Here is a 16794-nt window from a genome sequence, read left to right on the forward strand (position 1 = left end):
ATGCCTCTGCTTATAGAATGTCTGTAAATGCTTTCATTTCCTTCCTTCACCAAGAGAAAAAACTGGAGAGGGTGGAGAGAAACATTTTTTTTAGACTGAGTTTTGCTCTTGTTGCCCAGGCTTGAGCGCAATGGCATGATCTCAGCTCACTGCAACCTCTACCTCCCAGGTTCTAGTGATTTCCTGCCTCAGCCTCCCAAGTAGCTGGGATCACAGGCACGCCCAGCTAATTTTTGTATTTTTGGTAGAGATGGGGCTTCACCATGTTGGTCAGGCTGGTCTTGAACTCCTGGACCTCAGGTGATCCACCGACCTTGGCTTCCCAAAGTGCTGGGATTACAGGTGTGAGCCACTGCACTTGGCGTTTTTTTTTTTTTTTTTTGAGAGAGAGGGACGGGATCTTGCTCTGTCACCCAGGCTGCAGTGCAGTGTCATGATTATATTTCATTGTAACCTGGAACTCCTAGGCTGAAGTGATCCTCCTGCTTCAGCCTTCCCAGTAGCTGGGACTACAGGTGCATGCACACCTGACTAATGTTTAATTTTAATTGTTTTAAAGACATGGGTCTCACTGTGTTTCCCAGGCCAGTCTTGAACTCTTGGGCTCAAGCAATCCTCCTACCTCAGCTTCCCAAAGTGCTGGGACTGCAGGCATGAGCCACTGTACCCTGCTGGGAAATCTATGTAAAAATATTCATCCACTCAACAAAATTTTGTAACTTGCTGAAGATGTGAACAGAGAGGTAGTCTGGAGGGATGGGTGATATAGGGGCTCCAGAATCAAACAGACCTGGATTTGAATTCTGCTTTGATCATTCACTAGTTGCCTAAATTACTATTTGTGTCTGTCAATATCTTAATTTCTCAGGGCCTCAGCTTCTTCCTGAATAAAGTAGGGATAATAGCTCCTCTTCCATTTGGTCTTTTGGGCAATCCATGGAAATGGCTTGGGGGCATTCTCCATGATGTTATGAAATGGCAGACTTTCTTCCTCTGCAAGAAATAGTTTGCTTGTCTGTCATGAAGAGCACTGTAATAGCAAGGCCTAGAATCATCTATTCCTAGGAGATATTTTAGGCAAGGTACATCCAACAATGTATTAAAAGCTGTACCCTGGAATGGTCTCAGGCTTTACATCTGTTTACGTCTGGTCACGAATCAATTGCCAGCTTGCTACTTGGCAATGGCTTTGTCATAGAATACAGGAAACCTGGCTTCAGGTCCCCAATGTATTAATCTGTTTTCAAGCTGCTGAAAAAGACATACCCAAGACTGGGCAATTTACAAAAGAGGTTCAATGGACTTACAGTTCCACATGGTTCATGAAGCCTCACAATCATAGTAGAAGGCAAGGAGGAGCAAATCACATCTTACATGGATGGCGGGAGACAGAGAGAGAGGGTTTGAGCAGGGAAATTCTCATTTTTAAAACCAACAGATCTTGTGAGACTTATTCAGTATCATGAGAACAGCACGGGAAAGACCTGCTCCCATGATTTAACTACCTCCCACCAGCTTCCTCCCATGACACCCAGGAATTGTGGAGTTACAATTCAAGATGAGATTTGGGTGGGCACACAGCCAAACTGGAAAAGACACCCCAAGTAGAGAGAAGAATTGTCATTGGATTTCATGGCTGTAATCTCCCAAGTTGTGTCCACAGTGCTGGGCGGGGGACAGATCTTTTGGTCTGGTTCCCCTAAACTGGTAAGAGATGATGGAAGCAGGGATGTCATGTGTCTCTTCAGAAGCTTTAAATTAGCCATCATGGAGGAACTTCAACATGGGAGAGCTGCTAACTCCATGCATGTTCTAGCAGATTATTAATTATTGTTATCCTGAGATAAAAATAAAGGAATTTATCAGAGGTTGGGAGGGGACCCCATTCTGACTGATGCCTCTTAAGAGGTTTCAATTGTTGAAATTACTGTTTTCTGAAAAGAATCTACTTACTACTTTGGGATCTTGGCGGGAACAAAGCTGCCTCCTTAATCTTTGGCCCTTCAATTCTCTTGTTACACTGTAGGATTGCTGTAAGGATTATTGCAGCAATAAAGTTAACACACCCCTTGTGTTTGAACCCTTTACCTTTCTTTATCAGCTGTGTGACCTTGGGCAAACACTTTCACCTCCCAGATAGTTTCCTCCTATGATAAATGGGGAATAAATTTAAAACATGAGCTATGCAACGAACGACCTAACACCATGCCTGCTATACGGTAAGTATTCAAAAGAGAATGTGCCCCGAGGTAATTACTGTTAGCACAAGTCCTATGGATACTAAGAAAAATAGGGGCAGACCACTCAGGTTTTCTACAAATGAGCCAATTTTTTGCCTTTGAAGTTAACCTCTAACCTTATGACACGGTGACAGGTTAGGATATGGGGCTCAGGAGAACCGGGCATGGTGAAAAATCAGGAGCATTAGCACCCAACTATGTGCGTCGAAACCCTGGTTGTATTTCTTCTTCCCGGTTGCTGAAGTCAGCCCTTCTGGCCGATTGGGGGATTCTCACCGGGAAGTTGGGGCTGTCGCGACCGTCTGCGGGGCCTCGGGAGCTCCTGCGGGGCTGGGACCGGGGCCTGTCCATGGGGATGCTACCCAAGGTGGGCGGCCTGGAGCGGGCCGCGCCGCTGGGAAGGGCCCGGGTCGAGGCGGGCGGGTGCCTGGGCGCTGGGGCAGTCCGGGTGGTCGGGTCGCGCGCCGAGGCTCAGGCAGTGGGCTCGCCCCGGCCTTTGTTGGCCGCCAGAGCGGCCCCTGCACGCGCCGGGAGGACCCCATCCAGATGTGGTGGCGGGAGCAGGCCGGCGCCCAGAGCGGGGACCCAAGACCGCGGCGCCGCTCTGGACCTCGCGGTGACACTGGTGAGACATGCCGGCCTCCCAAGCGCTCAGTAGGCTGCGCGGCGGCGCCCCTAAGTGACAGCCGCGCGGGCCACTGGCGGGGCGCGGGGCGAGGGGCGCGCGGGGCCGGCGGCGGGCGGCCAATGGCTGGCGGGGTCGGGGCTGCCCGGCGGGGCGGGGCGGGCGCTCCAGCGGCGGGGGCGGAGCCGGCGGGGGCGGGCGGGGCTGCCAGCGGCGGCGGCAGCAGCAGCGGCAGCCGCGGCCACAGCAGCTCCGCCGGCGGCCGCGGGAGCTCGGCGACGCCAGCGGCGGGTGAGGGGCTAGCAACGGCGGCGGCGCGCGGGAGTGGGAGGGGGCTCGGGGCGGCTGCGCGGAGGGCGCGGGAGCTGGGGGCGGCGCCGGCGGCCGGGCTGGCGGCCCCTGGCTGCGGGAGATCCACCTGCTGGTAACGGAGCTGCCTGCGCCGCGGCCCGGCCGGAGCTCTGCGCGGGGAGCTGTTGGCGCCTCGGGGCGCGGCTGGGCCTCGGGGGCGGGCGCGGGGCGCGGGGAGCGGGTCGGGGCGTTCTCCCCGCCTCCCTGACCCGCATCGCGCACCCCTCGGGGCCGCGCGCCCTCCCTGAGGTTGGCCGGCCTCTGGTGCGTTCGCTGCGCTCCCCCGCGCGGCGGGGCTCGGCGACTTTGGGGGAAAGTGGAGCAAAGTGCGGATCTGGGGGTTGCGAAGGGGGAGGGACAGCTGCCTGCAGGACCCGGCGGCGGCGCGGGAGTCGGCGCCTTTGCGGGGCCGCGGGGCAGGTGGGCGGGGGCCGGACGGTCCGGGGCGCAGGAGCTGGGCTGCGGCTGCCCGCTGAGGGGACCGGCCGTGCAGCCTTCGCCGCGAATTTTCACACAAAGTGAAGGGCTGCGAGGCCCACGCGAAAGAGCACCCCCCGCTTCCTCAGGCCTCAGCTCCTTCGGTGAGGAGGAAGCTGCAGTAGGACCCTGAGGCTGGGTCTCGGTGACTCCACCAAGTGTGCCAGGTAACATCTCGGAGGCGAGCTTTTCTGAACTGGCAGTCGAGCCACACGCACACCCGCCTTTATTCCTCGCAACAGTGTTTCTCTGGAGTGGGTTCGTTGCCTACATTCCGCATTGGAAATAGGAGGAGGCACAATGTATGCTTTGAATGCTTTCCATATATTTTGCTGTTGTGCTTTTGCTGTTGGACGAATTCTTTGATAAAAGATAATGACAAAGTGGTTCGTTGGAATGGAGACTGTAGTTTTAGAATAGAATAATACGGGTTTTGTGGTTTATGTTTCTTGTTCTGAATTCTAAAAAATAGTTTGATGAACAGGTTATCATGACATAGGTTTCTTTAATCCACACAAGTAAATCCGAAAACGCTCTGGGCGATGACATTATGTAAGCTGTATTAAAGACAACCATTGACCCTTTTATAAATGGCAAATAAATTAATTTTGCCCTAATTGTGGTGTGTAAAGTTATATAGGCTTACGTCATGGATTTTGATTCCGGATATCGGGGATTATTATGCCTTTCATTCTTAAGGCACCTCTGCCCTGTCTGTGGGATGCTGATGAAGGAATATGCCAAACGTTCAGCAAAGTGTTCTCAGCCATGGATTATATTAAGTATTTCAGAGAACACTTTAAAACAAAACAAGTAAAGGTTCTGTATCCGATAATAAAATAAAGACTGCAGTCCTTAAAGGACTGCTAACAAAACATAGTTCTGAGTCTGATGTCTAGAGTTAAAAGTTTCATTCACCTTTGGGAGGGTGGAGAAATGACTAGCAATTTTAGCCACTACCTTTTTTGTTGTTAAAGATTCAAACGTGTTAGGTTATGGTCTCCGAGAATATTAAGAAGCTAGTTTAAATTTTTTGCAAATGTGGACACTAATAAAACTGTGGGTCGCCTGTGTCTTACAAGCCAGCCTGTGAATTATGTCTCATGATTGAAGAGCGAGTAGATACTTGGTTTTACTCTTGTCTGAAGAGCTTGTTCACTTGTGCTGTGCAATTAACCTTATTAGCTGGGAAACCCTAATTAAAAATGTATGACTACATTCTTACTGAGTAAAACACACATATTTTTCTTGCAAAATTTCCAGACTTATATGCTAGTAGAATTCATTGTATCTTCTTCAGACCAGAGTTTCATAACTTCCTGGATCCAGTATTTTTTAATTTTTTCATATATTAGGGGTAGTATATCAATAGTTTACTTTGGTTTTTAGAGTTCATTTACTTTTACTTGTCTCTATGCATTTCTACAGAATTTTTTGCAAGCTTTATTTGTATTTACTAAAACTTTAAAAATATCCTTTACTTTGTGATGTGCTCTTTACTTTCCTATTATTATGAATTGAGTGCTTACTCTAATAACCTGTACACTTTTTATATTTTTTACTGGAACAGAATTCCTTCTGAAGTAAAATAGTGTGACGTAGACAGCAGCCGAAAGTTATGAGTATTTAATATAATGCCACACTGGGATTAATATTCCAAGTTATATAATTCGTAGAATTATCACCCCTGTTTTTATAATCAGAATTCGTTATTAGGTGCTTATTGATTTAAGACAATTAGAGGATTCTTGCTGTGAAGATTTTTTTTTTTTTTTTTTTTTTTTTGAGACACTCTGTTGCCCAAGCTGGAATGCAGTGGCACGATCTCGGCTCACTATAACCTCCGCCTCACCGGTTCAGGTAATTCTCCGTGCCTCAGCCTCCCAAGTAGCTGGGATTATAGGTGCCCACCACCACACCCGGCTAATTTTTGTAATTTTAGTAGATATGGGGTTTCGCCATGTTGACCAGGCTGGTCTTGAACTCCTGACCTCAGGTGATCTGCCCCCCTCAGCTTCCCAAAGTGCTGGGATTACAGGTATGAGCCACCTTGCATGGCCATTGTAAAGATTTTAATTCTAAACTGTAGATGTGGGCACGTTTCATGTTAACTTGTCTTAACTGTAGAAGGTGAATAAGTTCAGCCTTAGAGAACATGATAACTTATCCATGAAAGTATTTTTAGAGCTCCTTGTGTTCAGGTAGTAAAAGAGATTAGGTGCTTCTAGACTATTATGTTGAAGGTAGAACGGCTGAGGAGGGTTAACAGCCATAGTTTGGTGGAGGTTGTGGTGAGGTATTAACCAAAAGCTACAGGAAATGGAGATTTGTTTAAAGTTTTATGCTTAGACTTTGAAAATTTCCATGAATTTTGCAACTTACTCCATAGTAGGTCCATGTTTGTTATATAATATGAAATTTTTTTAAACTTACAGTGTAATCACCATTAATACTCTGGGAAGATTCTGCAGTTTAACCTGATACTTGGAGTATCGCTGGCACTTCTCTTCATATTGCCAGGTGCAGGTGGCCTCATTTGAGAGGGAAAGTGTGGTAGACGACAGCCTGGACTTCGGAGATGAACAATAAAGAGTTATTTCTCTGGATTCATTTCCTAGTGTGTAGAACAGGGTTAATAATGCCTGCCTCATAGGATTCTGTGAAGATTTAAACCATATGGTGGATCAGGCACATAGGAAACATTTTGTAAGTTGTAGTGGCTATCATTAGTACTATGCCCCTGTGATCTCTGATCTTTCTTTACTAGGGGGAATTTCTAGTAATATTCAGTGTTAAGAAGTAGTGGGGTGGCAATTTCTGAATTGCTTGCAAATGGCTGCTTTAATCAGTCATGCTCTTCGCTGAGAGAATTTTCCCTTGGGACTGCTGGCGATTTTTGGAGGCACATTAACTCCCTCACCAGAATATCATTCAGTATATTACCAGGTGCATCCTGTGGTACCCCCTGAGGCCACCAGGAATCTATGCAAGTCTTTGAGACTAACAGCCTAGAGTGGACTGAACCAGTAGCTGTCTGTTTTTTTTTTTTTTTAATTTTTGTTGTTGTTCAATTAACCCAAAAAGTTTGGTTTTTAGTACTTTAACATTTTTTAAGAACCTATTATATGCTGAACGCTGTGCTTATCTCCCAGATTTCTTGAGTTAAAGCAATGCAGAGTAATTGGGCCTGCGGCATACAGTATCCTGGCTGGATTGCCGCATTTTCTAAGTGCTTAAATATTTCCACTTTACACCCTGGGAGTGGGTTAGTCACTGGAAAAATGACATTTATTTTATAACAGTGATAAATAGCAGTATTAAGTGTAACCTTTTAATAATTTATGACAATATATGAAAGAGGATCCAAGACAGTTTTCCTTATTTTATGAATAAAACCTTGAGTCCTAGAAAAATGGCATGCTTCAAATCATTTAAGTAATGACAGAGTTGGGTCAAGGGCCCAGGTCTTTTGACCTTTATATGTTGTATCCTGTCAATTTTCTTACTTAAAAAATTACCTATTACTGTGCAATAGGAAAACTGGGAGAAAGATTATGTTACTCAGGAACCATTGTGTGATCATTAGCGTTCTCATCTTGGAATCTGTGAGCTCCACTTCTCCCTTTAAAATCAGTAACTATAACTTTCTTTTTACAGACAAAACAAAACCAATGAGGAGGGAATATAGTTTGAAACTGTTTTGTGTTTTTATCCTGGAGGAGAAGGATCACATAATTCTAGTATGTTAAATGAGTAGTTTTAATTGTAGGGATAGTCTTTATAGATACAGTTTAGCCCTGCCAAAAGTCTGTTGATGATGGAGAAGAGTAAATGAAGAAACTTATATTTTGCATTACTGAATGAGCTTTTCTTTCTCTTTTCCCCTGAATAGGAAGGGAAAAGGCCAAGGCGTCAGTGTATGAAGACCGCTAAGACAATCCTGAATGTAGTTGTGAACAGCATTGCTGCTAGGCTTCTCCTGCAGATAATCTGAAATGAACCTCTCTTATTGATTTTTACTGGCCTAGAGCCAGGAGCACTGGATTCAGTTGACTTTCAGAGTAAAAAGAAAACAGTCCTGGTTGTTGTCATCATAAACATATGGACCAGTTGTGATGGTGAAATGAGATGAGGCTCCGCAATGGAACTGTAGCCACTGCTGTAGCGTTTATCACTTCCTTCCTTACTTTGTCTTGGTATACTACGTGGCAAAATGGGAAAGGTAAGAAAAATGACTTGGAAAAGTGCATGAAGTGTACTAGGCTTTTTGCTTGGTTAAGGTGCCTAAATGCTTAGGTCAGATACCCTGGCAACCTGCATGTTACATGCTATCTGCTGGCAGTTTCTTTCTGGTACAAAAATGAAACAGTATTCTTAGACAGAGGAGACAATTTCTAATTCCAATGGGGTTTGTTTTGTTTTCAGTTTCTTATAATTGTACTTGGAGAAACAGATACTGATCAGTGGTTTATAGTATACATGACAGCCAAGTTTAATAATAAAGACTTTTGTTTTGGCATTTTGTTCTTTTTACTAAACATAATAAGTGTTTAATAAGCTTCTCTTTGTACTGAGTGTTGTATAAAACACTTACAAGGACACAATTAGTGCCTTCGTGAAATTTACATGCTAATTATGCTAATGATTGGGTGCTATGTAGTTAATGATTTAAACTGCGTGCATTGACAGATTACTCCTTAGGCAAAAGTATTTAAGAGGGGATGAGTAGCAATTCTGATTGGACTATTAAAACATTTTTAAAAAATTAATTATGTTTAGACTATTGAACTGTGTTTTAAAGAGAAGCTATCTGTTCATTGGTTGGAATTACATAATTTAAGGATAATATATATATATATTTTTTTTGAAGAGAAACTACTTGAAGTAAATTCCTACTCATACTTCTTACTTGTCTCCTTACCTTTGATTAATCTAGGGAATGTTGATGATGAGAAGAAACGTAGAAATGTTGAGGTGGTTGCATAACTGGTTTTTTTAGAGTAGCTGTTGTCACCTGGGCTACTTGAAGCTGCTGTTGCTGATGTTGTTTTACTGACTCATGAAAATAACTGAAAAGACTGCTTGTGACTTTAGTTTTCCTTATGTGTGTTTACATCCATGTCTCTATATACATATTGCATATGTATATATCTGGATGTCCATGTATATGTTAAAAAAGCTGATACAAGTAAAACCATACTCTGTGCTTTGAGCAAGTAGAGTCTTTTCCCATTCTTTGTCTTTCTCTGAGTTGGGCTCTAATTTTGGGGAGAACTCTTGGGGGAAAATGAAAGAAAAACTTGCTAAGGTCCTTTTTTCTTTATATACAAATATGTACATTTTAGAAATCATGTTTATATTATACCAAATGAAGAGACTTAATCAGGAAGTGCTTTGTTTTTGTTTGTTTTTGACGCAGAGCCTTGCTCTGTTGCTTAGGCTGAAGTGCAGTGGCAAGATCTCGGCTCACTGCACCTCAACCTTTGTTACCCAGGTTCAGGCAATTATTGTGCCTCACCCACAGGAATAGCTGGGACTACAGGCATGTGCCACCACACCCAGCCAATCAAGAAATACTTTGAATAGTTAATTTAATCAAACTATTGATTGTCCCTGACATGAACAAATGACCGGCTATTAAAAGTCTACTTATGAAATAAGAGGGTTGATGATCAGAAACACATATGGATTTTTTTTCTTATCAGGAAACTTACTCAGAGAATTATGGTAGCAGAGAATCTTATTTGAAAGATTAGAAGTCTTGGTATCTCCATTTCATTTTTCTTGTTTCTTATGTAAAGGCCTTGTAAGCATCATTATTATTCTTTTTATTAAGCTATCTTTAGAATGAAAATTAATTAAAAAAAATAAAGATTCTTTCACCACAAAGTGTTAGATGCACATACACAGTCTGTTCTCTTTGATCATCACTCTCTGAATAGCTCCGTAATTCTTTCTTGCAAACTTCTACTCTGTTTTTCTACTTAGTGTTTTTTTTCCAGACTCTTCCGGGTATCAACACAGGTTTCTGGTTATGGTTACGTAAAATCTCCTGTGTTAAATGTTATTGTTTCTGTAACCACTGAAACTGTTGGGCATTTGTATTCTTTCTAGAGAGTTCTGGCAGTCAGACAGCCTGGATTTTCCAGGGAGGTCCTGATTCCAGAGATTCAATTCTAATGTACCCATAAACCACGTGCTCTGATTTTTATTTTGAAGGTACAATTTCTATAACCTTTGACATTGCCAAACTAATGTTTTTCTTTTTTCATTAATTCATGGGTCCTTTACGTGTACCTATCTTGCACCTAACCCTATATTATATGCTATTAATAAGAAAAGCAGTAAGTAATTTTATGCCTTTGAGCAGCTCAGGGACTGGTCAGGGAAACATACCTGTAAACAAAAATACCATCAGATAGAATTAGATAGAAACAATAACAGTATTTGCCTGTTAGTATATTATATGTGTTTTGATCCTCATAATAACCATGGGAGATATTATCCTCTTTCTGTAAATAGAGAAACCAAGGGAGAGTGATTGAAAAACTTACCAAGGTCATATGTTAAGTAGTGGAGTTAAAGTTTGAATTCAGGCAGCCTAATTCAAGACCTTATACTCTTAGCTATTGGTCTGTTGCCCAGAAGAGCAGAGGCAGAAACTGCTAATTCTTCAGGTGTTTTACACAGCAGGTGGAATGTGATGGCTGAATGTGAAGGCCAAACCAGGCAGAGTGGGGAACACTGGGCATATCAGGTACAGGGAGCTGAATATGCAGCTACAAGTTCTGAAGGGGAATAGAGTATTCATCCTTTGGAATTGTGAGATGCTCATTAGGACCAGCACAGAACTCCTAGACTCTCTCAATGTTTAGCTGGTAATCGCAGTACAGTTCCTAGAAGTACTGGTTTGACATGGTCCTCATTTATCACTTGAAAGAATACATGAGCTGGTCCACGGGATTGGCATAGATTTGGGAGTATGTCAGGAATCCTGCCAGGGGAGCTGTGGTGCAAGACAGAGTAAGAGTTTCAGCAGATACACGGCATTCCCACATACAATTGAGGCAGATTTCCAATTATGTGGAAGGACAAATTAGGAAAGTTGTAGGTGGGTGTTGTGAGAGTGGGGCAGGAGTAGTTACATGTCTCTTGTTGGGAGGAGCAGGACTCCTGATGACCCTCCTGCTGTGGTGTGGTGCAATCTAAACCCTGGGTAAGACTGATGAAGCAGTCATAGATCCCTACCATGGGGACAGAGACCGGCATTATTTTGCAGTACCTGATCCAGTGGTGTTTAGTAAACATTTAATAAACATTTGTTAGATAAATGATTGATTCCTTCAGCAAAAATGTATTTAAACATTTTTTTTTTTTTTGGGGACAGAGTTTCACTCTTGTTACCCAGGCTGGAGTGCAATGGCGCGATCTCGGCTCACCGCAACCTCCGCCTCCTGGGTTCAGGCAATTCTCCTGCCTCAGCCTCCTGAGTAGCTGGGATTACAGGCACGCACCACCATGCCCAGCTAATTTTTTGTATTTTTAGTAGAGACGGGGTTTCACCATGCTGACCAGGATGGTCTCGATCTCTTGACCTCGTGATCCACCCGCCTCGGCCTCCCAAAGTGCTGGGATTACAGGCTTGAGCCACCGCGCCTGGCCGTATTTAAACATTTTTAAACAGCTTTATTGAGATATAATTTACATACTCTACAATTCACCATTTAAAGTGTACAATTAATTGTTTTTGGTATATTCACAGATACATGTATGTATCACCACAGTCAATTTTAGAACATTTTTATTACCTCAAAAAGAAATCCTGTACCCTTTAACTATTACTGCCTTAACCCCTACCTCTGTCCCCTTCCTTCCCTTCCTCGAGGTTGGGCAACCACTGATTTTTCTGTCTATAGATTTCCTTGTTCTGGATTTTCAGATAAATGGAATCATATAGTAGGTGGTCTTTTGTGACTGGCTTCTTTCACTTAGCATAATCTTTTCAAGGTTCATCCATGTTGTGGCAGATCAATTCACAGTGGGGTTACTTTACATAAAAGGGATGTGCGCATCGTCCCTTCTTACAGCTGAATAATGAATGGTCCCTTGTATGATGTACCACTCTGTTTATCGATCCATCTGCCAGTGAACTTTGGGTTGTGTCTACCTTTTGGCTATTACGATTAATGCTGCTATAAACATTCAGGTACATGTTTCTGTGTGGACATGTGTTTTTATTTCTCTTGGATATTTACCAAGGAGGGGAATTGCTGGGTAATATCATAACTCTTATTATGTTTAATCATTAGAGGAATTACCAGACTTTTTCAAAGTGATGGGACACTTATACATTCTTACTCTTTTACTTCAATCTGTTTATCTTTGAATTTAGTGTGTGTCTCCTGTAGACAACATATAGTTGGATCATGCTTTTAAAATCCAGTCTGACACTCTCTCCATTTTTTTGTATTATATATTCATATATAATGCTGTTATTGATATGGCTGGACTCATTTCTGTCATCTGACTTTTGTTTTTCCTGTGCCTCATGTCTTTTTTGTTCCTGTGTTCCTCCCTTCTTTTTTTTTTTTTTGCAATGATTGAATTCTAATGTAGCATTATTATTTCATTAATGACTTTTCACTACTTTTGAGTAATTTTAGTAGTCCCTCAACTACTAAAGAATCAGCTTTAGATTTTTACTAGCTTAATTTTACTGCTATATAGGAGTGTTGCTCCTATGTATGTCTATTTCTTTTTACCCTTTTGGAAGGTATTGTTATACATACTACATCTGTTAATGTTGCAAACCAAACAATATATTGTTATAATTACTATTTTTATGTGTTATTATTTCCTTAGCCCATTACAGTTTTATTTCCACCTACCTCCTCTGTGCTATTATTGGCAATTATATTACCTATATTTTTGTACATGTTATAGATCCAGCAGTGAATTATATAAATATTTTATACAATTGGCTTTCTAAATCAGTTAACCAAAAAAAGAAAATATACATTAATAGTGTCTATTCTAATTTCATAACTATTGCTGCTCTTTTTGTGGATTTGAACCACCATCTGGGGTCACTTCTTTTCAGCCTGAAGAATTTCCCTTAACGTTTCTTATAAGGCATGTCTGTTCACAGTGAATTCCCTCAATTTTTGTTTATTTAGTTATGTCTTTATTTCACCTTAATTTTTTAGAGACAGCTTTTCTGGACATAGGATTATTGGTTAACAGGGGCTTTTGTTGTTTTGAACACTGTGTTATTGCATTGCCCTTGTCCTCTATTATTTCTGCTGAGAAGCTATAAATTTTATGGGAGTTTCCTTGTAAGTGATGTCATTTTTTTCTTGGCAGCTTTCAAGATTTTCTTATGTTGGACTTTTATCATTTCTACCTCATTTCCTGTGTTTGTGGGTCTCTTTTTATTGACCCTGTTTGGAGTCTGTTGAGCTTCCTGGATGATAGCATATTATTTTTCAGTAAATTTGGGAAGTATTAAGTCATTCTTTCCTTGAATGTTTTTTCTTCTCCTTTCTCTCTTCTTTGCTTCTGGTATTCCTGTTACACATGTGGTAGCGTGCTTAGTGGTGTTCCACCTTTCTTTGAGGCTTTGTTCATTTTTATTCATTTTTTTTCTCCTCTTGAGCTTACAAAATCTCTACTGTCCTGTCTTCAAGTTTGGTAATTCTTTATTCATTGTATTCAAATCTATTGTTGAGGTGTGTATTAGGGTTCTTCAGAGAAACAAGAACACACACACACACACACACACACACACACACACAACACGTGCACATGCATACGCAAGAAGATTTATTATGGGGATTGGCTCATGTGATTATGGAGGCTGAGAGGTCCCAGTAACTGGTGCCCACAAGCTGGAGAACCAGGAAATCTGGTGGTGTAATTCAGTCTGAGTCCAAAGGCCTGGGGATAAAGGAGCCAATGATGAAAGTTCCAGTCCAAGTTCAAAGACCTGAGGACCAGGTGTGCTGATGTTTGAGGGCAGCATATCCTAGCTCAGACCAGAAACAAATTTGTCCTTCTTACACCTTTTTGATCTACTCAGGCTCTTACTAGATTGGATGATACCACCCGCGTTGGTGAGGGCGATCTTCTTTCCTCAGTTTATAGATTCAAATGCTAATCTCCTCTAGAAATACTTTCACAGACATATCCAGAAATAATGTTTTACCAGCCCTCTGGACATTCTCTAGCCTCGTGAGATTGACACATAAAATGAACCATCACAAAGTCCTCTAGTGAATTTTTACTTCTATTTTTGTACTTTTCAACTCCAGAATTTCCATTTGGAAATTCTTAAAATTCTTTCCCAAAATTCTTTCTTCTTATTGACAGATTGTGTTTGATGCCACTTTGTCATACCTTCTTTTACTTCTTAAATTTTCTTTTAGTTCTGTGAGTGTATTTATAATGGCTGATTTGAAATCCTTTTAAAAAATAAATCCTGGCTGGGTGTGGTGGCTCACGCCTGTAATTCTAGTACTTTAGGAGGCTGAGGCAGGTGGATCGCCGGAGTTCAGGAGTTCGAGACCACCCCGGCCAATATGGCAAAACCCCATCTCTACTAAAAATACAAAAATTAGCTGGACGTGGTGGTGGGGACCTGTAATCCCAGCTATTTGGGAAGCTGAGGCAGGGAGAATTGCTTGAACCTGGGAGGTGAAAGTTGTAATGAGCCGAGATCACTCCACTGCACTCCAGCCTGGGTGACAAAGGTAGACTCTATAAATCAGTCAGTCAATCAATCCAACATCTAGTTCATCTAGTTGTACTTAGTACTCCCAGGCAGTTTCTGTTACCTGCTTGGGTTTTTTCCTGCTTTGGTGTACGGGTTGTATTTTCCTGTTTCTTTGAACATCTCTTTTTTATTGGAAACTGGACAGTTAAGAAAACTATATTTTAGCAACCCTGGGTACTGAGGTCCCTTTAACTTGTTATTATTTGCTGGTTTATTTGTTTAGGGGCTGGCTGGAGCTTCAGCTCTTGTTTTGGCCACAGTCACCCTGAGATGCCCCTTGTTATTTGTAGGGCTCTCTCCTCTTTTTAAGACTCCTACACTAATTGCCAGATGATTGTTTTATTGTTTACACCAATGCCCTGGGGCATAAATTCTGCTACAAACTAATTAAATTGTGGTTCCTTTATTCTTTCTTTTTCACCTATAATATATTCTATGTTAAAATTATGGTTCTGTTGAAGAAGTAGTTTCTGAGGTCAGTGTCCGATATTTGTCTGACCCCAGGAGGACTCTTCCTTGCCGCATCTTTTGCAGGTTCTCTCCTGCAAGCTAGTGCCCACACTCCAGGCTGTATCTTCACTAGATCCACAATTCTCCCCATTCTCTCACCACAACTTCCACTGTTTTTGAGAGGGCTCTTAGGCCCAAACTTCTCCTGGCACTGTTGCAAATGAAGCCCTTTCTTTGGGAAGAGATCAGGAGCTGTTTTATGGCTCCAGGCAAGATTTCTGAGTTTTGAGGTGGGACTGAGGATAATTGACAGGTTTTTCTCTAAGTGACAACCCCACTCTAGGAGCTGAGCACTAAGTGGAGAGGCCAGAAAGTTGAAGTTCTTGTGGCTCTGCCTTTCGAAGTGTGGAACCACTGCGTCACAAGCACCACGAAGGGCTGTCAGGGCCACTGCACCTGAGGTGGGGCCTCCATTCCATCAGCAGGGGTTGGGTGGAATAAGGCAGCCCCCACATCTCAATTGCACTTGCCTAGGACTTAACCTTGGCTACAGGCAGCTGGGGACAGCAGGAGAAAGGTTGAAGTACTGCTTCTTCCAGGATGAAATCCCCCAACATGGAGCTGGAGAGCAAGGGAGCCCTATGTTCTTGGCTGCTGTAGTCTGGAGTGAGGTCTCTACCTCATTGCTTGGGGAGAGGAGAGCGGGGAATGATCTTTGTTCAAATACTGTACGCTTACCTTTCACACTGAATTTTTATAGATTTTCTCGTATAGATGTTTCTTCATTTGCTATTTGTCCTTGAGACAATTTTCAGATACTCTTAAGAGGTTTTTAAGACAAAAATTTTCACTAATTTCACTGCACAGAGGTTCAGCAGAGCTTATGCTGTTGTGTTGGAAGTGGAGCTCCAAAAATATTTTGAAAATGCTTTATTCATTACCAGATGTCATCAAATTTAATACACCATTAGATGCACCATGATTGTAAAGGACTGCTAAGCAGGAAAAGCAGCTGCTGATTAAACTATGACATGCCATCGTGTGTAAGAGTCACGTTGATTTCAGATGTTGAAATAAGGGGGAAAATGCACCTTTGAATCAGTAGACTATATTATATTCTGAGAAAACACTTACTGCAAGGAAAGATCAGATCCATATCCTGTTAGCTATAACAACAGAAATACCAAACAAAGCATTTTATTGAAAACCATGATTCTTATTTGTAAACAGTGAATGAAAGTTTTTAGATTTTTCTTTACAGAATAAGCAAAGCTGCTTTCAAATATGATACAAGAAAAATTAATACTAAGTCTAGGATTTGGAAAACACCATTATCATTCTGGCTTACTGAAACTGTCGACCTGTGTTTGTCGAGTGCCTTCTGTGTGCCAGGCGCTGTTTGTGGTCTGGGATGCATTAGCAAACAAGTTAGAGGACTATCCCTGCTGTAGTGTAGGAGAGGAGGGAGGAGAGAGCTGCAAAACAGTAAATTAAACTGTAAGTTGAACAGCAGTAAATGTGTTTTAAAAAACTATTTTGAAATACTTTTAGATTTACAATAAATGTACAAAAATTGTACACAGATTTCCCTTATACCTAGCTTCCCTCAATATTAACAACTTATATATGACCAGAGCAGTATAATTTTCTAAACCAAAAAAATTAACTTTTGATTCAAAATTACTAACTAATCTGCAAATCTTATTTGAATTTCACTGGAGTTCCCACTGATATCCTTCTATGCCAGGGTCCAATCTAGGATCCCATGTTGCTCTCCCACGGTACTGTCTAGGTTCCCACATTGCATTTAGTTGTCATGTCCTCTTAGTTTCTTCCAGTGTGGGAAATTTCCTCCATCTTTTTTTTTTTTTTTTTTTTTT

At 42.1% G+C, this 16794-nt stretch overlaps 1 protein-coding gene across 3 annotated transcripts in view; it reads left to right on the plus strand.

Moving 5' to 3' along the window:
* The first annotated feature begins 3066 nt into the window (after window positions 1-3066).
* MGAT4A (alpha-1,3-mannosyl-glycoprotein 4-beta-N-acetylglucosaminyltransferase A) overlaps window positions 3067-16794 on the plus strand; it is a 116483-nt gene continuing 102755 nt past the window's right edge. Inside the window, exons 1-2 of one of the 3 annotated variants that reach the window (XM_017524061.2) lie at window positions 3067-3156; window positions 7586-7915. In XM_017524061.2, coding sequence (XP_017379550.1) covers window positions 7822-7915 — 94 coding nt within the window. In that variant the 5' untranslated portion in view covers window positions 3067-3156; window positions 7586-7821. Of the gene's footprint in view, window positions 3157-3421; window positions 3481-3646; window positions 3996-7585; window positions 7916-16794 lie in introns of those variants that run through there. The other 2 variants (XM_037736929.1, XM_037736930.1) reach the window with 2 other exon arrangements.

The sequence above is a fragment of the Cebus imitator genome, unplaced genomic scaffold (assembly GCF_001604975.1).
Source record: "Cebus imitator isolate Cc_AM_T3 unplaced genomic scaffold, Cebus_imitator-1.0 Scaffold31, whole genome shotgun sequence".
In the NCBI taxonomy this organism is placed as follows: domain Eukaryota; kingdom Metazoa; phylum Chordata; class Mammalia; order Primates; family Cebidae; genus Cebus; species Cebus imitator.